Here is a 24,859-nt window from a genome sequence, read left to right on the forward strand (position 1 = left end):
AATTGTTGCTTCAAGGGCAGAGGTCAGAGAAAGAGAGTGAAAGACAGAAGTGTTTTCACTGAACCCAGAGATGTGCTTTTCGCTCATCTAGAAATCCACTACAGGAATGGGCCTGAAGAGCACTTAACAGAACAAACTGGTATCGGCCTTGGTGACAGTCTGTGCCTCCGTGATTGCGTATTATAGCATCTGACGTGGCCAAAGAGAGCCTGGTGTTCTCCTCGGGCTCCCCACCTTTCCAGCTCAGGTCCAACAAAAATGATGCCACCTCGGGTCATGTCAAAGCTTCACTCTGCCTCACTAACCTTTGTGGCTTTAACCAAGAAAGCCAAGTTGTGCCTGCTTCTACTTGAACTTCTTACGCTGGGTTGAGGAAACCATTGTACTTCTTTTTAACTTTAGGGGCTGGAGGCATCCCAGGAAAGGCAGCCAATGCCCTCTTTCTTCTCGGACCGAGGATTCTAGGAGAGAAAACCCAACCTCCCACGAGACCCGACTCCCTCAAGCCAACCAGAGAACTGCCTGGTAACCAAGGACATCACTGTGGCCATGCCCACATGTTCAGATTTATATATCTATATATATACATAAAACTGGAGGGCTTGGGCATACACGTCCTCAGCTCACCTGCAGGTCAGTGGGAACTTATTCAATCTCAACCCCAAGCCAAGACCTTGGGATTGCAGTTGAGTGACCCCCTCTGGCAATTGGCACTCATAGCACCAGGTTTCTCTGGGTGCAGAGGCCTTTGGCAGGTGGAGAGGAGGCAGGGGTGGGAGTACCCATGATGCCTGAGGGTCCCCAGAAGCCAGAGTCACTGTGGCTTGGGGACAGGTGACAGCAGCTGCCTGGGGCAGCAGCCCCTGGCCAGCCTTACCTGCTCTCCCTTTCCGCCGCTGCTCTTCCTCCTGCTCCGTCAGGTACTCCCCAGTCTGGTATTTTCGGCTCTTCTGCCGTCTCCGTTTCTTCCTCTTCACCAGGCCCTCCTCCTCGTCCTCCTCCTCCTCCTCATTGGTGTCCCACATTTGCCGGGCAGCCTCTGTTCTCCAGGGCATCTCCCGGGCTCGCCATAGGTGCCTGCGGCCCTGGCTTAGCAGGGTCTTATCTTGGGCATGGTGGCTGCGATACTGGGTATCCCGCTGGGTCTTTCTCACCTTTCGACGCTTGGCCGGTGTGGGAGTCACTTCCTCTTCCTCCTCTGTGGGGAAGACTTCCTGGCATCCCATGTCACTGTCTGCCATACCAGCAAAGGAGCTACAGATGCTTCCTGCGGGTGGGATGTACAGAGGACGGTCATGCATCTCTTCAAAGGACTAAGAGTTTGGTGTCGAAGCAAGTGCCCTGGATTAGGAGCCAGCAGGTCTGGGTTCGAGTTCAGACTCTGCCAGTTATTGGCTGTATGCTCTGGGAAAGTTCCTTCACTTCTGTCTCCTTGTCTATAAATTGAGAATACTGTTCTGAGCCTTACTGACCTCACAGGACTGTTCAGAGGCTCAAATGAGATAATTCACTCCAAAGCGCTTTACACAGTCCAATAGTTACACAACTGTCGAGTATCCAAACCACACACCCTTCCTCATCCGTGCTGCCCTGCCACTTTCATTCATTCCACAAACTCTTACTTAGTGCTTACGAGGTGTCAAGAGTTGTGTGAGGGGCAGGAGAGGGCCACAGGGTTTAGTAGAGGGTAAGGGAGGGCAGACTGACATGGCACCCCAACCCGGCTCACTATGTGACCCCCAAACTTGCTGACAGATCCACCCTGCGCAAGTCGAGTTATCTCTGAAGGCTCTCAGGAAAAGTGAAGCAAGGAGCCCCTTTCCTGTGACAGTCTGGCTTAGGCCCGCCCAAATGCTCCAGAGCCAGGCCCTCTTCCCTTACATTGACCCCACCTTCTATTGAGCAGCCACGAGTCCAGGGGTGGAGCTTTCTCCCCAGCTCAGCTCCACCCCCACCCCGCTGCAGCTGTGCCTCACCGCTGGGCAGGCACTTCCTCTCCTCTCACCACCACCCCAGGACGATGGGACCTTTCCTGCCCTCTTCTGCCACTGGCCGAGAGGCCATTTTCCTCTCAACTCCTACCCTCAACTCTGCTGACAAGCGCAGTCCTAAGCTGGCCCGGCTCAACGGTCCAGGAGATCTGACATCGTCCTTGGATGTGGCTCTGAGACACCACCAGTTTTCTCTTAAGACCCAGCTATTAACTCAGCAATCCCCAAACCCAAGTGAGGTCAGCAGAAAAGAAATGGTTCAAGGGAATTCCCGGGTGGTCCAGTGGTTAGGACTCCAAGCTCTCACTGCTGAGGGCCTTGGTTCAACCCCTGGTTGCGGAACCACACAGAGCAGCCAGAAAAAAAGAGAAGAAATGGTTCGAGGCAAACAGAGTGGCACTGGACCAAAGCTTCAAGTCCCTCAGTCAGACCACTTAAAGACAGCAAATGTCCAGCAAACTTTCCATTATACAGACCAGGCAGGGAACGCAGTGTTCTAGTTAATCTAATATTCTGGTTAATACAAATCACCATAGAGATCACCCAGGGATCACCAATTTCTAAAGAACCAAATACACTATGCTGTGTTTAACACTAAAATGGCAATGGCTGTAACGTAATGGCTCTTTGATGATTCAGAGGACACTTCAGGATTTGTCAAGGCCTCCAGGCTGTCATTACAGACCCCAATTACCAGCGTGCTCTCTGTGTGCGGAGGTGCTCGTTAACAGAATGTCAGATAACTGAGTTTACACTGTGCCTGCTTCTCCATTCCATTCACTTTGCCTGGATATCTGGGTGAACCCAGGCAACCATTTCTAGCGCTAAGTACCAACTTGGAGGCTAGCAGACAAGAAGAGCGCCTGACAAGAGCCATCCTTTCTTAGACACTGGGGGCTGACTAGTACAAATTCAGGGGACCAAGTGTGATTCTCCTAGCCCTGACGACTCAATGACTGTTTCCAATTTTGATGATGCTTGTCACATGGGGCAAGAGGAGAGAGGCCCAAAGATTAAAATGTCTGTGCTGGTAACTGGCCCCAATAATCAAGAGATGCCAAGGCCTGGAGTAGAACCAGTTTTCCTGAGTGGCACAGGCTTTTCGTCTTTCCACCACTGGCTGCCAATAAGAGGTGTCAAATCCCTGTTCTCAAAAGCTAAGCAAATCGTCCTAAAATTGTGGGCAATGACCCAGCTCCTACCCTAGCCTCTCTTGTCTCTGCAGAGAGCTGGGCATCTTGGCACAATGAATGAAATTCCCACCTCTCCACTTAGGCCGATGGCAAAATGGCTCCACCAGATTTCTACCTCTCTGCGGAGAAGTACCAAGATGGGCCTCAGCCTCAGACTCACTCACCAGACTGACTGCGCGTCCGGGTGCTGAGGACCACAGGGATGAAGTCACGGAAACTGCTCTTTGCTTTCTTCTCTAAGGAACCTGGAGTGGTGTGCAGTTTCAGGGCAGAAGGCAGAAATATCACAATCAGAGTCTCAGCACAGGAAAGCCCCCCACCCTTGCCCTGAAAGGCTCAGATGGAAAGCTCAAGGGAGGGTTTGTGTTCTGCCTGCATTACATTTATTAGCTCCCCCTATGCTGCTATCAGGGCTTCCCTGGTGGCTCAGTGGTAAAGAATCCATCTGCCAATAGAGGAGATGTGGGTTTGATCCCTGGGTCGGGAAGATCCCCTGGAGAAGGAAATGGTAACCCACTCAGTATTCTTGCCTGAAGAATCCCATGGACAGAGAAGCCTGGTAGGCTATAGTCCATGGGGTTGCAGAGTTGGACATGACTGAGCACACCTACATGCTGCCACCATTTAAGTATCTCTTTTAGAAAAGGAGCTTTTCCTGGCAGTTTTTGAAAACTGGGAGTTGGGTCATTTTGGCTGACACCAAAAAAGGAAATGCATGGCATCAATGACCTGGCACACCACAGAGTGGAAGGCCTGGCTGCCTGGACAACTGTGAGGCTGCTGCACCACCCCAAAATTCTAACTGAGCTGGAATAGGTCCCAGAGAAGGGATCTTGGGGGACTGAGCAAGGCAGGAAGATGGGAGCAGGACGTGGCGGATGGCAGAAAGCTGCTATATAAGAAGAGACTATAAAGGGGCAGGCCATCTCAGACAGGAAGGCTGTGAACACAGGCTACTATGGGCGGGACTACGCGGGCTTCTCTCTGCAGAGGATGCCAAGGAACTATCACTGGCGTAGCACATGCATTACGTACACACCTCCCTGCCCAAAACATCCTGTATGTCCCTAAACAATAAGGGTTTACGATTTCTCTAGCCATGCTAGCTAGTTAATTTTTTAACCTTTATAATGGGAGTTTCCAAATATACCAAAGGTAGAGAAACAGTGTAAATAATCCCCCTTCGGCCTCAATCCTCATTAAAGCCGTTTCTTCTCTGAGCCTAGACCCACCACAGGCTAATAGGCTGGCTACTCTGGGGTTGGACTGACTCTTGTGTGTCTGAAAAGCACCACTTCAGAGTGTGCCTTACTCCAGCAACCAGGGTGAGCAGCCCTGCTCCTGTCTCTCTTCTCCTTCCACTTTCAGAGGTGTTAATGATCTCCCTCTCCTCGAGTGAGCAAGCCCCACTTTCCTGGTCAGTGTCAGAGGCCCTCCTCCCCACCCCAGTCTGCCATAGGGATCCCCCTGCAGCCCAGAGAGAGGGCCAGGACACGCGCCAGGCCTACCTTCCTCATGGCCGTCAGCTCGTTTTCCTGGAGACTGGGACTCTGGCTTTGTTGGCTTCCGGTGCTTGTGCTTTACCCTGACTCCATTGTGCTCTTTTCCTGAATCTGGAGCCCCCCTGGGGCTTTTCTTGGTGGGTTCCTGGGGGTCACTAGGTGGCTTCCGGCACTGCGGAGAGGTAGATAGTGTCAGGTCCAAGGTCAGCTTCCCATCTTAAGAATGTTCTCTTAATGTTGAGCCCTGTGCCCTGATTCTGAAACACAGACATGAGCTGCCCAGGAATGGGCTGGGGGAAGGGGCAGCCCTCTGCCTTCTACAGTGGGCTACAGAGGCTTTTTGGACCCAATCCAGTGCCCTAGCTAATCCCCATAGACATCCATATCCCACCATTTTAAACAGGTCCACAGAGTCCGCATTCACAAGCCGAGTAAACGCCCAAAGTAATTTGAAAAGGTGCAAAGTCAGGCCCCATACTCTATCCGAACAGCAACAGAGAGACCGACAGAAAACAAAAATGCCTCTTCTGCAAGTTGGGTGACTACATTGTTCAAATAACTTCACTGTGAATAGTATCGACACCAACAACTGAAAATAATTCTTGCGTGGGCCAATTCAAGAAAAATTATCTATTTTCATGTATAAATTAATACTAGAAAAAAGATTCCACTAAGGCAAGAAGAAAAGTCTGCCACGGGAGCCATTCTAATCTCCCCGTACTTAGGAAAGACAATGAAAAGCCTCAGGCATTTTCAACAATGCCCCCTTACACTTTGTGGCCCTTTCACCTTTTCCAAACACTCTCTCTACCATTCGATCTGTTATTCTTAACAACTCTGCAAGGAAAAGCTAATAATCACCCTTAGTGAAGAGATGAGGAAACTGAGCCTCCAGGGTAAGAGGTTAAATCATTTGTCCAGGGCAACACAGCCCAAGGTGTCCACTTGCCTCAGGGGCCACCAGGAACCAGGCCAGCCTGCAAGTTAACTGGTGTGTGCCTGTGGTGAGAAAATGGCCAAGCTGGGACCAAGACCCAGGGCTCCTAGCACCCAGGGCAGGCCCCTTCACCTCCATTCTCATTCCTCTCTTCTTCCTTCTGTGCTTGTGTCTCCACTGACTATGCTTGGCTCCACGCATACCTACTGCCTGGTGCCTGAGACAGTCACCATGGTCATGCTTATGCACTGTTAGGATACTCTGAGCCTAGCAGTCACATATTCTCACAAGCTCTGAGATCTCTCCACGCCATCCAGCAAGAAATAGGGCAGAATTGCAGTGTCCAGGGAGTGTGGAATAAGCAAACCATTTTAACAATGACACAAGGAAGAAAGGCAGAGTGGTTTTCCCCTTAAGCAGACCTGCACACCACCTTCTAGAAGATTATCACGATCCAGCTCCAGCTAAGGGGATGGCAGATATCTTACTGATGGAGCATCTTCTAGCAGTGGTTGGCAGGGGGACTCCACAAAGTCACCAATCCCCGTCAAAGTCCAGGGAATCCTGCTATCCCATCAACTCCTCCTGCTTCTTACCTAGTGGAGGGCTGAGCTGGAAATTCAAGTTCAGTTTCTCCCTTCACTTGCTGCAAGTTCCTACAAACCAAAGTGTTAGGAGAAAGAAAGACATAGGGAGGAAAGAAGATGGGCACCAGCTGCTTCAAGTGTGCCCTTCAGGTATAGTCAGAAAACAACTCCTTCAGGTCATGGGGGATAAAGTTCAATGCACATCAATTTGAACATGTCCTATTTATTTCTGTATATCATTTTTAGCTGGCTCTTTCAAGTACAGATCATTAACCTTTACTTCCTAAGATAAGACAAAAACAAGCAGAACAGAACATCTAGACGGGATTCCTGTCTGCATGTTCTGCAAGGGCACACTTCAACTTAGGCAATAAGTTGGGATGGTGAGGAGACCATGTAAAATGAATGTTCTGGTCAACAGAGTGTTGAAAGGTTTTCTAAAGAATTTTCCAAATGATAAGGAGACCACCAGCACCAGACTGAAGGAGAATTTTCTTTGCTGATGATTCAGAGGTCCTTCAGGAGTCTCCAGGCCTTGGGGGAGGTGGTGTAGGAAACAGGAGACTGTGTTGTTTCTTTTTAAAAAATAACTTTCTTTTTTTTAGGTCACATTGGTTTATAACATTGTATAAGTTTCACATACTTAACATTATATTCCTACTTCTGTATATACTCCAGAGACTATTCTGATTCTTGGCCATACCCTGAAAGGGGCTGTTTTGAACTGACCCCTGATTTTAGTTTTGCTAATCAATGGTTTCTTCCTCAGGAAGATGGAACGTAAGAAAAGAAAGAGCCAAGATATTTGCTTTCCAGAAAAATGGACATTTACTAAATCATTACAGGCAGTTGCCAAGGGCTGCTTCGAGGCTCCTGACCCTGTAACTTTATTCTCTGCTCTCTGCATCTGTCAGTGCACCCTGTGAACTCTTCATTTTATATAGGAAGGGGTGGTGCCTGTCTGCCAGTGAGTCACCTGTGAGACATAAGCTCCAGGAGGGCGGGGACCACATCTATCCTATTTGTAATATTAACAATATCAATAGCAGCCACCAACACTTCCTGAGCACTTAACTATCTGCCAGGTACTGTTCTAAGCATCTACACATATCACTTCATTTAATAATTTTTTAACAACAGCTTTGTTGACATAATTTATTGAGATATATCATATATTAGTAATGTTTGTAATTCAACTGTTTTTAGTACAGTCACAAACATGTGTAAGGATCATCACTATCTAGTTCCAAAAGTTCTTTCCTCACCCCAAATGGAAACCCTGGACTCATTAAGCCATCTCCAGTTCCTTGTTCTCTCCAGCCTTAGGCAACCACTCATCTATGTCCTGTCTCTATCAGTTAGCCCATTCCGGCCAGTATACATCATCACTGGGTGAGAAAAACCCACCCAAACTCTATCCCCAGTGTTCTTAACCTGGAGTCCATGGGTGGGCTTTGGGGCATGGGTTGGGTCTTTGAGCCCCTTGAAATTATCGGCAAAATTATGAGGTCATGTTTCTGAGGACAGGGTCTGCAGCTCTCATTAGCTTCTCAAAGTGTTCTATGGTCCAACAACAACAACAACAACCAACTAAGAACTTCTGCACAGACAAATTCACAGTGCTCTAGCTAGAAATCTATTCAACATTCAATTTGAAGGCTTGTTAACATAACCTCAAATTGCTCCGTATCTTGAATAAGCCCTATCCTCAACTGCTTCTAGAATCTCCTTGATCACTAGTGGCCTTCAGATACTTTTTGGAGGAACACCGGATTCAGGTCAAGTCCTCTTAGCCCCGCTTTCTGCCTAGAACCCTGCCATCCTCCTTAACCTATTAAGAACCCAGATCCAGATGCTCTGGACATCAAATCTCTAACAGGCTGAAACCCAAAGCTACCACCCCAAGCATTAGGGGGATAGGAAACTGGTGGATGAGCCCAGAAGCTGAACTGGCTCTGGCCCCTCAAAACTCCAAGCTAATCCTAAGCAGGTTTACCCAGTGGTGCAGGGAGCAACCCTGTCAAGGGCTCCTTCCCTCCCTGGGTCCCAAATTCTCAAGGCCATCAGTTATCTTAGAAAAGGAAAAGGAAGAATGGCTATGCAGCAAAGGGCCTGTTATTAATTTCCCTCCCTGTATCGTATCATACTCTTCCGCTTTCCATCCTCATCTGGGACAATGGTTTCCTCAGCTGCAGGGATCATTTCCCACAGCCTATAAGATGCAAACTCCACCCCCACCACACTAAAACATTCTATATGGAGAATGTACCTTGGTTAAGTGTCATGATTCACTTTGCACAAGCCTTGCAATCACTTTGCTTCACAGATCTACTCAAGAACACTGCATGAGGTTGACATCTGCAGGACAAAGCAGACCACTGGTATCTCGGCCCTGCCCTCAAACTCAGCCCAGCACTCACCTTGGGTCCGTGGGAACTTCGGACCAGGACCTTGGCTTGTGGCTGCTGTTCCTCACCATCCTTCTCTTTGCCACATTTCATTTTCTTGGGTGGCGGAGATTCGGACGCACCATCACTCACCACAGAGTCTGGTTGCCACTTGTTCTTACAAGCAAAGACACCTATACTCTCCTGTTTCACTCGAGCCTGCCCTGCCTTACTCCGCACTTCCACTTGGCCCCTCGGGGTAGCTGCTGGGAGGCCATCGGCCCGGAAGCAGGTGGCTAAGTTGAAGACCACGTCACCATCCACCTTCTCCATCTTCACCCGGCCCAGGTCCACCTGGCTTCCGAGCTGTGGAAGCTCTGTGCTAGCGGCCCTGGCACTGCTGGGAACCACGTCCAGGATGAGCTCCTTGGGGCGGCTGTCATGAGGTAGCAAAGGCAGCTCGGGCATCTTGTGCAGGTTCTGGGGGGTGGCCAGGACCAGCTCGTGGGACATGTAGGTGGCCAGCACTTGGTTCTTAGGCTTTGTCTCTCCGGCCAGCTTCAGGCCACAAGCCCCCTGGGGGCCTTCCAGCTTAGGAGTGCTGTCGGGGCAGAGGTGGCTCTCTGGTTCCCCAGGCCCCTGAGTCACTCGCAGGTCCCCACTACTAGGCTGCACAGACAGCGCCAGGGTCCCTGTCTGAGGGCTGAGAGTCAGGAGGACAGGGTTCACTTGTTCCTCGTAAGGCTTGGCAGCAATGCGGCAGGTTTTGTTCTTTGTGCCCGTATCCTGCTCGGGAGCAAAGGGGCCCCCGGGCCGTGGCGGCTGCCCCTCAGGAAGCCCATGCATGGCCTCACTGGGGCCAAGGGATGGCACACCAGAAAACTCAGAAACGACGCTGGTGGGCCTGATGGGCACCCCCTGGCTGGGGGTCAGCTGCCCAGCACTGGAGATGCCAATGGAAAGCAGAGACGCCTGGTGGTACGGTGACCAGCCAACAGGCAGGACCTGGGTGCTGGTGGGTTTCCCGTTGACTGAACACCGTGGGTAAATGTTTGCCGGCCCTGTGGGCTTCCAGAGTGAGAGCTCCTTGCTTTGGCACCCTGGCAGCCCAGGGGCGATGCGGGCAGGGGTGTAACGTTTGACTGTGCTTGGCGGTCCCTCAGTCCCAGCCTGGCTGCTCTTCTTGCCACAGGGGGCACCAGTGCCCTTGGGCTCACCCTGATCAATGATGGAGATGGGTTCCTGCTTGGGGAGATGGCGGGGATCTCGGGTGAGGCCCAGGTTGGGGTCTTTGTTCAGCAGGAGGGAGGCGGGCACCGGGTTGGCCACACCCACATAGGTGCCCGGAATGGTGCTGATGAGTGCAGTGGAGTTCTTCACCCAGGTACTGGGGTCCCCGTTCCTCACAATCTCAGGGAAGATGACAAAGGGTGAGGAAGTGGAGCCCAGGCATGAGGTGACACTGCTGCCAGCAGCTTGGGTCGTGCGCTGGGACCTAGACAGGACGGTGGAGAGCAGGGCCTTGCTGCTGGTGTGCACAGGGGTCAACACGGGCATGGGCGGCGTCTTGCGCTGGTTCGGCAATGGGAGCTTCTGTCGGTTGGACTTGGAGGAGAGGTCGAGGGGCATCTCGCTGCACTCAGGTGGAGAGGCCATCTCTCGCTCCAGCTGTGGAGGTGACTTGAGGGGAGAGAAGGTGACGGAAGTCCCTTCTGTTTGCTGCTCCACGCTGCCTGGCATCTTGGTGGGATGCGGTGGGGCTGAGCTCCCGCTGGGGGCTGGCAGCAGAGGCTGCGGTGGTGGAAGCACCTTGGCAGAAGCAGTAGACAGGGATGTGTCTGCCAAAGGCCCGGGGACCCCATCGGGCGCAGGCTGGGTGCTGGTGCTGCCTGATGGGGAAGCGCAGGGGAGCCTGTTCACCTCCAGAGACACCAGCTTGGACTCTGATGTCAGGGGCCGGGCCACAGAGAATGCATACGGGTAAGACCGCAGCTCTGGGGAGGCCAGCACCCCAGGAAGACACCTGTCCTGCAGGTAGGATGGCAGGACAGGGAGCGTGAGCGTGGAGGAAACTCCCAGGGTGGTTGGCAGTGTAGCCACGCTGAGTGGCTGCCCACAGCTTGGAGGCGGGATGTATACCAGCGGCTGGCTTGGGGTCAGCACTGTCCCCGGCTGAAAGGACAGGGGGACTTTTTGCATAGCTGGTGCCTGAGCTGCAGGGAAACATACTCGACTCAAACTGAAGGAGGCTGGGATGGGGGCCGAGGTGGGAATGGCAGTAGGTGTGGCAGGCGGCATGGGCGTGGGGGCTGGAGTGAAGATCGGGGCAGGGGTGGGTGCGGGCACTGGCGTGGGAGCAAAGGCAGGGATGAGGGTGGGGGTAGAAGGTGGGCCGGAGGACGGGGTAGGGGTGGGCATCGGCACCGCTGGAGGGGCAGGAGCTGCCGGAGGGGTGGACGCTGGCATGGGGGCCAGAACTGGAGTGGGGACAGGTGCAAGGACCAGGGTTGGAGCCGAAGGGGGCACAGGAGCTTGGATCAGAGCCAAGGGAGGAGCCGAAACTGGGACTGAGAGGGGGGTTGGGGCTGGAGCCGACATGGGGACGGGGCCCGACGGGGGGGCAGAAGCGGGCACAGGCACCAGGACCGAGGCTGAGACCGAAAGGGGGTTCGAGTCAGAAATAAGCGTGGGCACTGAGGGTGGTGCTGGGGCCAGAGCCGGGACTGGCGCTAAGGGAGGGGAAGGAGCTGGGACCGAAGCGGCAACCTGGACGGGAACGAGCCCGGAGTGGGGGACCGGGGCGGGGACCGAGAGGGGCACCTGGAATGGGTCTGGAACAGACGGGGGGACGGAGGCCGAGCTGGGCGCCGGCGGGCAGATGGGGGCTGGCAATGGACTGAAGTTAGTGGTCACCAGAGGGAGGGTGCCCTCCACGGGGACGCCAGTTCCCAGAGTTGCCAGAATGAAAGTATTCTTCTCCCCGACGCCATGCCGCGAGTCCAGAGCCTTGGCCCCAGCTGGCGAGCAGTCCACCTGTTTGCTCATTTGGCTGCTAAGGGGAGTCCAGGAGCAGTCAGCAGTGTCGTTGCCAGCCTCGGGGCCGTCAGGAGCAGAAAGCTTGAGCCCGTCTCCTGGGCTGCTCAGGGACACCAAGGGGCCCCCTGTCTCAGCCACACTCCCAGTATAGTCCATCTGGGGCTGGGCGTCATCAGGCCTGTCTTCTGACTTGGGCCCGAGTTTTTCTGTTGCACTGCCATCTGGGTCTGCCCCCCGGGCATTACTGCCACTTCCAACTGTCGTGAGCTCCACCTGCAATGACAGAGTAGAAAACCTGTCTTAACTAGCTCTCTGTAGGTCGTGAAAGGCTCCTGAGGCCTGGAAGGGGCGACTGCTGGTCCTCTTTGCAACTTGGCAGAAGCAAAGCGCAGCAGGCTGATTTTTGTCTCACATGCACCAACTCCTGGGAAGCACCCCGGTTCTGCCTGGCCCCGTTCAGGGAAGGCAGGCTGGCCACCATGCCTGGGTGGTTCAGCTCCACCCTTCAGCAGGTGGCATGTGGCTCTGCATGGCCCCTTACCTTGGAAAAACTGCTGACACAAAACTCCTGAGATCCAAAGCGCTGGCAGTCACCTGTCGTGGACTCCTCATCAGAAAGAGGTGCTCTTCTAGCATGGGAGACACAAGCAGAAAAACGACATGAGGCCAAGCCTTCAGGCCACCACCATCTGCCCCAGAACACCCCCTGCCTGCCTGGGTTCACAGAAATCCTTCTTGTCTCACTTCCCTTATTGGCTTGAGGGAGACCACAATAAACTTGGGGGAGGGGGTCCAGGCTGCAAACCAGAGCCTCCATGCCCAACTTTTCAAGTTCCTACAAAGGAAAAGTCCCGATCTGACCAGACTCCCCTCTCTGGGCTGTGTCCAGTTTTCTAGGGCTCTCACCAGCGGTTTGGAGGACCCCAGCACCTCCGCCTTGTTCCTAGAGCTTATCCATCAAGGTGACCATGCAGAAAGTACTGAGCAGTGCCAAGAGGGGAGAGATGTAACTCACAGGAAATCTCAAAAGGCACGCAAACTGCTTTTCTCATAAATGTAGTCTTATTTAAGTCTGTAAGGAAAGCTGGCTGCAGGCTTCATAAGGGTAACCCTTTCCTAAAACAAATAACCACCTCCATTGTGTTTCAGGTTCTAAATCCAACTCTCACCTGTCCACCTGACAGGCTTGCCTACAGCAGATGCACGTTTATTAGCACACATAATGACACTGATTTGAGGCAGGTCACTGGGTGTCAAGGGGCATCTCAAGGGCATGACTTCTTTCCCTCTAGGATACCGGTGAACTCAGGCCAGCACCCTCCTTCCTACCTTTCTGCTCTTCCTTGCATCCCATTCCCCACCAGCTTCCCCCTCTCCCCTTGGCCTCCCAGCATCACTGCATTTTCTCTCATCCCAAAGGGAAGGAAGCCTTCAAGACAACAGACCCTAAATTCAAGCTGGTATATTGCAGGGGGAAATGCTCAAGGCCAAAGCAAAGGAGGTTCCCAAAGGCCAGGTTCCCAAAGGAGATAAACTCCACTGTACTCTCACCTTCTAAAAAGTCTTCTGTAAAATTTGGGTAAGAATCTTAGAAAATGGGATTTGTTATTATTCGGTTGCTCAGACATGTCTGACTCTGCAACCCCATGGACTGCAGCATGCCAGGCTTCCCTGTCCTTCACCATCTCCTGGAGTTTGCTCAAAGTCATGCCCATTGAGTCAGTGATGCCATCCAACCATTTCATAGAAAATCGTGTATCCTGACCCCCTCCCTGAAAAAAGGTCAGCCTGGGAGGGTGACGTTGGAGAGAGGATAAAGCCCACAGGAAACTTGGTGTCTGAAGTACAGAATGTGCCTCTGTTGCCCTAGGGAAGACACTGGTGGGGCAGGGGTGGGTGGAGTGGGTGAGTGGAAGGCTGAGGTGCAACAACAGAGCTCTAGCACAAGCACTACGATACGGTTCCCAGGGCGCAAACACAGGAATGCTCTGTGCATCTCCGGGGAGCCAGACTGCCTTGGGGTTTGCCATCCTCCTATTTCAGAGCCTCTTCCTGAGCTCTGCCACAGCCAGGGAAGAAGCCAGCGCCTGCCTCACCAGCCACCCTGACCAAAGGGCAGTCAGGGTGTCCCCAACCCAAGCCCCATAAGAACTAACTCCTTCCCTTGCACTGGAACAGGGAACCACTGACACACCCCCAAACTGTACCTGGGGCAAGAGGAGCAAAAAAGGCAAGGGGGTCGCCACAGGCCTCTCCTCATCTTTTCAGGGCTGCAGAAGGGACTAACTGAGGGGAAAGGCTTGTTCCCTTTAAAAGGCAGCCAGGCTGGCAGAAGTGGGAGGGTTTCACTGCTGGCAATGGACTGCTGGTGACAAATAGCAGGGATCAAAAGGAGAGACAGGGCTGGAGACACAGTTGGGGGTCTCGAGGAAGGCGAGGAAGGGGGAGCCTGAGGGAAAGGGAAAACATGCTTGGACATCAACCCCTGAGAGCCCAGGAAAGCAAGCCCAATCCCCAGCTTCAGGCCAGGGGTGAAGCAGGGTTCCAGGGCTGGTTCTGCGGGGACAATGGTGGTAAGGGAAAAGGAGCGGCAGGGACCCACGCTTGGACAACCCCTCATGAGGTATTGCAGAGAGGACACACTGTTTCCATATCCCCCCTGCTGATGATACAGAGGGGAGCTAAGCTGCATACTCGGTCCTGCTTGCTCGGCTTTCACCCTATATAAAGTCACCCTGAAAGTAGAAACTCTGCCTTCAAAGATAGCCACCAGAGAAGTGTGGAGCCACTGGCCCAGAGACTCTCGAGGTGGCCGCAGCAACAGCGATCCTGCCGACCAACAAGGCTCTGGGAAAATGTCCTGAGGCCACGTTTCAAGCCTTCTGAGGAGAGGAGTGTGTAAAGCCAAGCAAATGTTAAACTGCTCCATTGACAGAAGAATGTGAGACATGGGAGGGGGTGCAGGGGAAGAGCCAGGTCAACCGAGCAAGATTAGGAGGGTGCAGGTAGCGGGGAGAAGAGAACAGGAGTCAAAGCAGGCTTCAATCAGGACTGAAAATTGATCCCACTGTTTCTTCCCAACAGAGATGACCCTAGGCTGTTATGCTCAAGGCTTTGTTGAACTTAAACCAGAACCTGTCATAACCTTTCAGGGCTGTCTGCCTAATTATTAAGGGCTAGCACCAGTGTCAAACCAGACCTTTTTCAGTTCCTGTTGGGCCTTAACTACATGGCACATATCTTGCTCCTTGGATCCCAGCTCCTGCAGACTTTCCCCGCCTCAAATCCCATCACACCCCAAGACTGCCTTTATTCCAAAGTTCCCCACAAACACACGGTGTGACAAACAGCCCTCACCTGAAACTCCTACTCATCCCTCAAGCCCTGGCTCAAATGTCACTGCCTCTGGGAAGCCTTCCCTTCTTTCCCCAGGAAGTTTTTGATTCTTGCCTCTAGACTCCCACTGTACACGCCACTCGACAGCACTTAGCACCAATGTCCCATGACAAATGGTTTGCTCTGACTGAGTTTAAAAAATGTTTGGTGAATGAAGTCATGAATGGGTACAAGAAAGGAAGCAAGCAAGCAAGCAAACAGAGGGATTTAGCTGGAGGCTGGTCTAGAGTTGGCCAGCAAAAAGCCCTGTCCCCTGTTTCTACAGTCCCCAACTATATCTGAGGAGCTGGGTGGGCTTCTCAAACCTAACTTTAAGAATTAACCCCCAGATGTAGCTTTATATTCCAAATAGCTAAATTCTACAGGTGGTAAAGGGCTGATGAGGAAGATGGTTTTAAATAAGGTGAGATCACCTTTTGGAAATTAGCTGTAGCATGGCCTAGGCTGGAGCAGGAAGGCAACAATAATGGGTAGACAAGGTCAAAAGTTACAACACTTAAAAGGTCATCTTAACCACGTGGAATATTTGGTACTTGAACATCCCAAGAAAGGTCCATAAGAAGTGAAAATCAAGTTTGGTTCCAACTCATGGTCCTTTTTCAGTGGGGATTTAGAATAGACAGTAAACCCAAGTAACTTGTCCATTGATTTTTTTGAAGGCTCTAGTCTAGATCTCTACATCAAAGTCTCATCTGCTTATAACTAGTTGCCAATGAACACTCACACAAATCAATACCACCACTCTGCCTTCCCCACATCATCTCTTAGTTATTATCTAAGGACACACCTCATATGCAAAGGAGAATATCTTTCTTGCACAGATCCTAGAAGAATTTTGTCTTATTTTCCTTGAACTTGACTTTTATATTCTAAAATTAAATTCCTTTTAAGTCCATCTCTAACTCATTCTTCTGTGTAGAGAGCATTAAACCATCAAACACTAATGGCTTCAAAAAAAATAAAAAGGTCTATTCTAACCTGAACCTCAGACAAGTACACACTTCTCCAGTTAAGAGCAGAAGAAGGAAGATAGCCATCCCTTTTCCTTTCAAAATTACCCATACCCCCTCCATGCACACACCTCCAAGATTTCCCCAAGGAAATGCCAGATCTTGAATCCAATGAAAAGTCATATTGTTCTGTGTTCTAGGTGATTGATTTGACATATTTGGATTTCAGCAGTCAATATATTGACTAGCATGGGGGAGCCATACCTTCTCTAAAAATGGGAGAGACATTGCAACCAACACACACAGCTCTTTTGCCAAGAGTTAGGAAAAGTCAAATGTAGAATCTGAAGCCCATTTTGAGTGTTCTTCATATGGGGTATGATCAGAAATGGCACAGCTTGGTCAACCCAGTATTTGGTGAACAGAAAACTGAAAATGCACACAGATCCAGCAGGCATCACCAACTTTCAGTTTCCTACGAAAACTACGTTAAGCAGTCTGATCGTCCTTTGATATTTTATAAGTATCTCACTGCAAATCATCACTAGCCAGAAAGTGCTGATCGCCAGAATACCCACTAACCATTTCCAGTATAAAGCTGAATAATAAAACTGTCTTTCTTCCAGGCTTAGATCAAGGACCAAAAATATCTTACATGTATCCTTGAGCACAGAACATGGATGCAGCAAACAAAAACTGCAATTGCCTGAGCATCCCTGTATTCCACAGTCTGACAGTTCTTAATGAGTAGACAAATACTAGTTGGCACAAGGTCATCTCTTGGCTTCCTCACTTCCACCTGAACAGGGACGGCATGGCAGAACAGGCCACTCTCACCGCCCAGCCCCAGCCCACCTCAGGAAAATCAGAAACAACCAACAGTCTCCTTCCCAGGGTTCTTCCTCTGGCCCTCTCACAGCTACCCTGCTGGGGAGCAGGGACAGCTCACTGGAAGCTGGCCACAGCCACCTTCCCAGCCTCCTCACCTCTCCTCGTTGATGCCACACATGCGAATCCGGTCAGAACTGGTCCAGTTGTGCACGCCGCTGTAGAGCGGTGCTGTAGAGATCATGACAGCCACTCACCACCAGCTAGGACCTGCTGTGGCCACTCCCCCTGGGGAAAAAGAACTCCCAAAAATCAAAACTTGTAACACAGACGGTGCTTTAACCACCTTTTAGGCGGAAACACTGAAACAAATAAAGGTAATTAGAGTGCCAAAACATTAAAGCCATCTCTCTCGCAAGCCTGACTGCTGTGGGAAATTAAGGTCCAAATGGGGACGAGGGAGCACCAGCTTTCCAGGAATCCATAGGTTTCAGGATGGAGATGAGGATGCTGTTAATCACCTAGAGTGATTTTTAAATGATCTGAAAGACAGATATGCATGAGTATTTGAGGAAATTCAATCTATTTCAGACAAGTGAGATGACAGTATATTTTTCTACACACATTTAGCCTAACCAACTACAATTAGAGGGTCATTCCCATATATGAATAGTGCATTGAAAGACTACTGGGGAATCTTTTTCTCGTCAACTCTCTAATCCATGAGTACTGAAGTATTTGAGTGACATTGCCAATTTAAGCTCTCCAGAGGAAGCACATGCTTGCTTTATAAGCCCTTCCAAACTATTCTAATTTCAAGTTAGGAGTCATATAGATATAATGCATATACCTAAGCTGGTTTAAAGCGCCCTTCAAATCAGATAACATACTCCTTGTGCTCTGACCACAAACAAGCAGACGGAAGACAATGCTCCATTAAGACTTGCACATGTCTGCCCTTGTCTCTCCTATCAGTCTGTCATCCCTATGACCTGCCACCCCCTTCACCAGCCGGTGTTGGGCTCTCACTACTGACGACCAATGCAAAGCCAATTCACCTTCCAGAGAAATCGAGGCATCAAGAGAAAGATGTTTATCCAATGAGCTTGTCTTGAGATCCTCAAATTCGAGTTAACTTATTAGCTAAAAGCCTTATTCATCAAAGCTCAACTGAACAAAACCCTATGGTGATCAGAATTTTATGCTGTTCTCCACTGTGCAAAGAAGTAAATCATAGTAAAATACAGCTACCTTGGGGATTTGTTTCATTTATCCTTTATATGGGCTTCCCTAGTGGCTCAAATGGCAAAGAACCTGCCTGCAATGCAGGAGATCCAGTTTTGAACCCTGGGTCAGGAAGATAGCCCACAGAAAGGAATGGCTACCCACTCCAGTATTCTTGCCTGGACAATTCCATGGACAGAGGAGCCTGGTAGGCTACAGTCCATGGGATCGCAGAGTCAGACATGAGAGAGCAACTAACACAGAAATAACACATCCTTTATACAACTTTTGGAGATTGTCCATATGCAACACAATATCACTTATTTATTCAAAAAAATATTTTTCAAGCACCTACTATGTGCCGCCACTGTCCAAGGTACCAAGGATGCAACAATTAAGAAAAAGGACAAGAAATCCCCGTGTTCATGGAGTTTATATTCTAGTGGGACGAGATAGCCAATAAACATGTTAAATGACTGTGTTACAGGATGTTAGAAGGTGATATAACAGGCTAAGGGGCAAGGCAATAGTGGGGGGCAAGGAGCAGAATGGGCTACAATTTATAAGTGGGTGATCAGAGTAGGCCTTGCTGAGGAGACATTTAAACATCCTGAAGGAAGCAAAGATGCGAGCCATGTGAACATCTGGGGAAGTGCATTCTACAGAGGAAACCACCTTGCACAGGTCCTTAAGGCAGGGGGTGCCTGCTAAGATCAGAAAAGAGCCCAGAGGCTGCAGAGCTGACGCAGAGGGAGCAGACAAGGGAAAGAGTCAGTGAGAGGAGAGCAGGGCCGCATCCTCTCCTTGGACTTCCCCCTCCTCCTACCCCTGTTGCACAGGATAGCATAGGACACTCCTGCTTCGCCTCTTCCTTTATACTTGCCCCTTACCTGGCTTTACAGACCCTGCACCTGTGGGCTTCTCTCCTGCCACCCCAGAAACCTGGCCCTCATCTTACTAAGTCTCTCCTCACCTCTGCCATGTTCTTCCATCCCTTCCCCTTCCCTCCCTCTCTTCCTACCCGCCTCCTCTCTCTCCCTTCCCCCTCCTCTCTCAATCCCACTCTCCCATTTCTCTCTATTCCTCCTCATCATTCCCCTTTCCCCACTATTCTCCCCACTGTCTCTCTCTCTTCCCCTCTCCTCCGCTTCTCTTCTCCTTCTCTCTCCTTCAGTGTTCTTCCCTTCCCCCGCATCTCCTGCCCCAGTCCTTTCCCTCCTTTATCTCCCCTTCTTTATTTCCCCTTTCTCCCTCCCCATTGCCTCTCCTCCCCTCTATTCTTAGACCTCCAACCTCAGCCTTTAGTCTCCCTCTCTGTCCTCCTGTCTTCCCTGCCTCTCCAGCTCAAGTCTGGCTCTCACTGGCTCTCCCCAACCCCCCCCCACCCTGCCTCCTTGTGTGTATGTGTGTGTGTGTGCACGCGTGCGTGTGTGCACGCGCGTGCACATGCACCCCACCAATCCTTCTCTCTTAGCTCAAGACCTCCCAGTTTCCGTTCACCCCTTGGGCACTGATGACTCCCAAATCTGTATCTCTAGCCCTGACCTCTCTCCTTAGACCCAGACCAGAATTTCCAGCTGCCAGCCACTTGCTGTTACTTAGATGTCCACCAAGCCCCTCAAACTCAGTGTGTCTCAAACCGAACTCGTTATCTGTTACCAAAAACCTGCTCCCCACCCCCCATGCCCAGCATGTTTCCTATCTTAGTTAAGAGCACCACTATCCCCCAGCCTGGAAATTTCAGCGTTCAACTCCTCTCCCACACTACCCACATCCAATCAGGAGTCAAGCCTTAATAACACCATCTCTGTCCTCTCCTTCTAGCCCTCTCGCCCCTGCCCTGATGTGGTCCCTCATCATCCCTCACCCAGAATATTACAAATAGCCTCTTAACTGGTCCCTCTGCCTCTAATATCTTGATTCTACAATCAATTCATCTTCTAAAGCACCAGTTCTATCACATCGCCCCCTCTGTCTGCCAGAGCTTTCAACAGCTTTCCTCTGTCTTCAGAGTCAAGACTACATTTCTTAGCACAGCCTTCAGGGCCTTCCATGACCTGGCCTTTAGCCTCCTGTCTGGCCACATCCTGCGCCTTCACCACTCAATTCCTGACCCCTCCCTGAACAGACCATCCAGTTCCAGGCTGGTTCCTCACCCTGAAATGGCCTCTCCTGTGTCCCCTCTTCCCCTGTGTCCCCCATCAAAGCCTAGCTTGAATGTCACCATGTCATCTCCCCAGCCCCCGTCCTTGGTCAGTTAACTCCTCCCCGTCTGGTCCTCCCTAAACATTTCATTCCCATACCTACTACAGCACAGATTCTTAGTCCCTCTGCTGTGTGATTAACTGGGCATATGGCACAGATGTCTTTCCCCCACTCCCAAACAATCAGCTACTTAAGGTAAGAAATACCTTCTTTTCTGTCTCTGGTTCTTCTGCAATGTCTTATACATAGTAAGTACTTAGTAAATTCATGTTATGCAGAAGTGAATCTTGGGTGAGAATTGAGGTGGTGACCCTGAGAAATTATAAAAGGCAAAAGAACCCCCCCCAAAAAAAGTACTCACCATGCTTACTATTTTTTAGAAACTGTACTTTAACAAAAGAGCTCTGCCTTACCGACAGCACACCCTTCCAAGCTGCCTGATTCTAGCCCGGTTCATTGCCTCTGAGCGCTTTTGCACCTCTGTAAATTGCAGGTAACTGATGGATATGCAAACTCTGTCTTGTCCCATGCAGTTTGGATTGACTTCTCTCCCCACTGTGGAAAAACCAGTTTTGCCTCCATTTGCAATTCAATTCCTTTACTCCATATAAATTTGTGCTTTGGGGACTTTTTCTTTGAACCGACTATAAACATCTGTCTGGTTCCCTTGTTAACTAATGAGTAAAATAAAATCTTTAACGTGTGCTCATTCTTAAATCTGTAAGAGACTCATGATTTTACCTTTCCGTGAAAATTATCTTTAACATTTCTAAAACAGTTACATGGATTCACACATAACTTCAGAGAGATTTCAGCAAGGGGTAAGATACCTCAGTTCACTAGGATCCCACTTCCTAAACAACCTGGTTAATCAAGTTTTGACTGTTTCTTACAGTATCTTGGAATATCCTACTTTAAGGAATAACAGCTCAGTCTGTTGGCTGATCATCTTTTTTCATCTTTTCTTTCTGTGAGGCATTAGAAGACTCAGGCAATGTAACGGGCCATTTTGTCATAGGACAAATTTTTAACACGAATTTTAATGCACGTTTTAGTGGCTACCTGAATATTGTAGGCAGCGGATATGTCAGTCACCATGGCTTTTTCACCCTTAGGTTAATTTTCCTTCTGTTTAGAGGGGATTAGTAGTTTGTAGGATTGGGGACAGAAATCAAAGGAGAGAATCCTAACATTTGGAAACAGAACAAGGTATAGAATATCATTACCTAGATAAGGGAGTTTTTAGATGGCCCCAAGTCCCCAAATAACAACAAGAAAACCAAGTAAAAACCAAAATAATTAGCATAAAATATATATTTTATGACTACCTAGAGGGCAAACCTGATCCTAAAGACCTCCACTTGCACAAGATCCTGAAGATAGAGCATCAGCTTAAATTTCGGCCTCCCACTCCTCTATTATGATTTTGTCAGAGCAGCGCCCCTTCCTGTGTGAAGTCCTGTGCTGCTAATTAATAGTAGCCTTTGCAGGGGTGGAGAGGGAAGGAGAAGGGTGGAAAGCGCGGTCAAGAGAACATCAAACTAAATGGTCTACACAAGAAGTTAAGAGAGTAAGCAAAGGTAACTTCTAAAGAGGTACCCATGGCGTCAATGCCCACACAGGACAGGAGGAGTCAAGATGGACCACGCACACCAATATTTTTCAAGTCAGAATCACCAAGGTGCTGGCTCAAAAGACAGATTCATAGGTCCCAGCCCTGGAGATTCTGATCCAGGAGGCCGAGGGTTCTGTTCTAAGTCCAATCAAGTTAATAACCACTCAACGGTACACAACTTCCCAGGAGAGGTGAGCACAAAGGGAAAATCTTACAGACATGTCACCCTTGGCAGGCCCCACTGGTGTACACACTTGGGGCCCAGCTTTCTTTCACTCATAGTGCCTGCACTCATGTGTGTGTACAATTCTCCATCGTCTCTCACTCCCTCTCTGATGGCAACCATCACATCAAAGGTGAAAGGCGAAGTTCCTGAAAGGAACTTGGAAGAAACCTGGTAATCTCAAGTGACCCAGGAAGCACAGGCACAAGGATACGAAATACCTCAAAGGATTTTCCCAGATGTCACAACCATGTAATTGTTAAGAAATGAACAGCTGCAGGGCCGCAGAATCAAATGCAGCAGGACCACGGCAAGCCGTCCCCACTTTGGGGGGGGGACTCAAAAGGCACATCCAACTTGTGGTGAGAACAAAGAACACATGTTCCACCAACCTGAAGTGCTAAGCGGTGCTGAAAAAATAAAGAAAAACGTCTAGATTTAGCAGGCACATGTATGTATCAGTAGAAGGACTGACCAAAATCCAAGGGACTGAATCCAACAAGCGGGCAGCAGAAAGCAGGTAGCCAGTCAGGATCACCACACTATGAAACAGGGGAAATCAAAGAGAAAATGGATAATGGGAGAGCAATGACCTTAACATGGTGAGAATAGCAGCTAAGCTTAGGGCGAGCAGGGAGTAGAAGAAAAACCGTAATGAAGCAGAACACTTTCCCCAAAAAAAATCCAAAAGGAAGAAAGAAAAACAAAACCCTCGAAGACAAGTGCAGGTATAAATGGCATAAAAGAGAAGCCCATAGAAAATAACAACCAAAAAGGAAAAAAATGAAATAGGGGAACCTGAAATATTTCACCATCGTGGGCCAAACTGAAACACTGTGGGGAAGCACTGAAGACAGACACATTAGAAAAGTTTAGAGAGAATGTCTTCTCAAAAGGGGAAGAACATCAAATTGTAGCCCAAATTAGGGCTGGGGGAGTTGGTAATAGGGGACAGTCAGCACTAAAATCTCCAAGAGCCTACAGATTGGGTAGACTTTTTTGGTTCGGTTTTGAAAGGAAGATGCCAAAACAAGGAGATTTCACAACTACAAGCCAAAGCATGGTCACCCTGCATAGGAGGAAGAGGAGAACATGACAGGAGGTAACAGAGCATCTGTCTGACATTGTTTTAAATGAAAGTAGACATTGTTAAAAACTTTTAGTTTCCACCCTTGAAAATGACCAGACAGGGTGTTTGTGAGGCTAGTGGACAAGTTCCCCAGAATCATGTGGCTCCTTCTGTGGTCAAAGACCCCTTACATGAAGAACAACTGCTGCTGGCAACGCATGTGACACATCCAGGGCCCTTACACATAGCATGAAACTTGCCCACTTACTCCTGCTTGGACTCTACCATCAAGACAGTAAATTAGAAACTCAAGATTAAGAAGGCCTCAGTTAAACTAAATCTGGTAGTACTCCCCCAGGACTCTTGGTTCACACTGCCTTGTGACCTGGAAGCAATTACAACCTTAAAAAAAATGAAAGCGCCGGAAAATATTCATCTTTAAGCCTGGCCCTGAATCTGTCCTCAAGAGGATAGGCGTGGTCAGCAGACAGTTAAAGAAGGAGGGTTGGGTCAGTGATGACTAATAAGTAAAGAAAATCAACTTTGGGACCTACTGCTCCAATAGAAATTCAGAACTCTGGGGAAAGTGCCCATAGACAGAGAGAGAGGTATTCACATTCTGATTTCACTGAAGCAAAGGCATGGCCACCCCACTCTGCACTTTGGGAAAAGCGACATCTAAGATACCCGCCCCCACCCCCACCCCAAGGAGATCCAAGAGCTCACTGGCATTGAGATCCCAGGGAACATGAAAAGGCCATGACTTCCACCCAGTCACTGGGGTGCCTTTAGAGAGATGTCAAAATATCTCAAAATCATTGCTTTCAATAGGAAAGTTAACACACACCCAACAAGGATAACTTCACCTGGCTTTAGATATGGAACCCCTACCATGGGTCTTACCCTCCTTGGCCCTCTGCCTTCTTTCATGTGTAGGACTAACATTCCTATTTCCCTCACTTAATATCTGAAACCTCACCCCCAATGAGGAAGTTCTTCCAACTTACATTCTTCTAATTTAATGATTCTCCATATAAGGATATTCTAATATTCTCCTCCAGCTTTTCCCTCAAAATCTATATCCCCTCATCTTTCCCTACCATTAACCAAATACACTCCTTGGAACTCAAAGGGTTCCATAAACACGCCCCAATCACTTTGCTTCCCTTCATGCAAAACAGGTTCCTCTACCACCATATACCACCACACACAAACATACACACAGATGAAATCAACCGAAAATAATCTGCTGGGCAACTGGAATGAGAAAGGGGTCCTTTGCCCTATTCATCCCCATCTTGTATTCTCGCATTTCCTAGTTACCCTGAGGTTTTTGGTTTTTTCTATCCAAAAAGTTCCACCAGTTCTACTCCAAGGCATCAGTCCTATAAGGGACATGGCATCCTGTTCTCAGATACATTCATTCCTGTGTTTACTGAGAAAGCTGAGGCGTTGCCTGCAGACAGCTCTAGCAGAGACACCTTCATAGACTCCTTTAGGTACCTCTATGTTTGAAAACTTCACCTTATAAACATTTATGAGACTTGGATACAAAGGAATGTTAACTATCTGCTAAATGCATAAGAGCTTACTCACTCAAATGAATGTCATTACTTCCAAAGTAATCACCTTGGGAAGCTAGACATTGATCCCAAAGGAGTGACCAGGGCTTGAGGTCTGGATCTTGATGTCCTTTGACATTCACAGCCAGTTGAA

General features: G+C 49.6%; 1 protein-coding gene across 7 annotated transcripts in view; it reads right to left on the reverse strand.

Moving 5' to 3' along the window:
* BCORL1 (BCL6 corepressor like 1) overlaps positions 1 to 24,859 on the reverse strand; it is a 61,212-nt gene that overhangs the window by 24,246 nt on the left and 12,107 nt on the right. For 6 of the 7 annotated variants that reach the window (XM_086387188.1, XM_086387185.1, XM_086387186.1 and 3 more), the window contains 6 exons: positions 16,966 to 17,095; positions 12,175 to 12,262; positions 8,631 to 11,906; positions 4,693 to 4,858; positions 3,349 to 3,429; positions 878 to 1,267 (listed from right to left, as the gene is read on the reverse strand). In XM_086387188.1, the coding sequence (XP_086243314.1) occupies positions 878 to 1,267; positions 3,349 to 3,429; positions 4,693 to 4,858; positions 8,631 to 11,906; positions 12,175 to 12,262; positions 16,966 to 17,051 (4,087 nt within the window). In that variant the 5' untranslated portion in view covers positions 17,052 to 17,095. Of the gene's footprint in view, positions 1 to 305; positions 1,268 to 3,348; positions 3,430 to 4,692; positions 4,859 to 8,630; positions 11,907 to 12,174; positions 12,263 to 16,965; positions 17,096 to 24,859 lie in introns of all 7 variants that reach the window. The other variant, XR_015158708.1, reaches the window with a different exon arrangement.

The sequence above is a fragment of the Bos grunniens genome, chromosome X (genome assembly GCF_055505025.1).
Source record: "Bos grunniens cultivar Pamir isolate PY7600 chromosome X, Bosgru_T2T1.0, whole genome shotgun sequence".
Classification (NCBI taxonomy): Eukaryota; Metazoa; Chordata; class Mammalia; order Artiodactyla; family Bovidae; genus Bos; species Bos grunniens.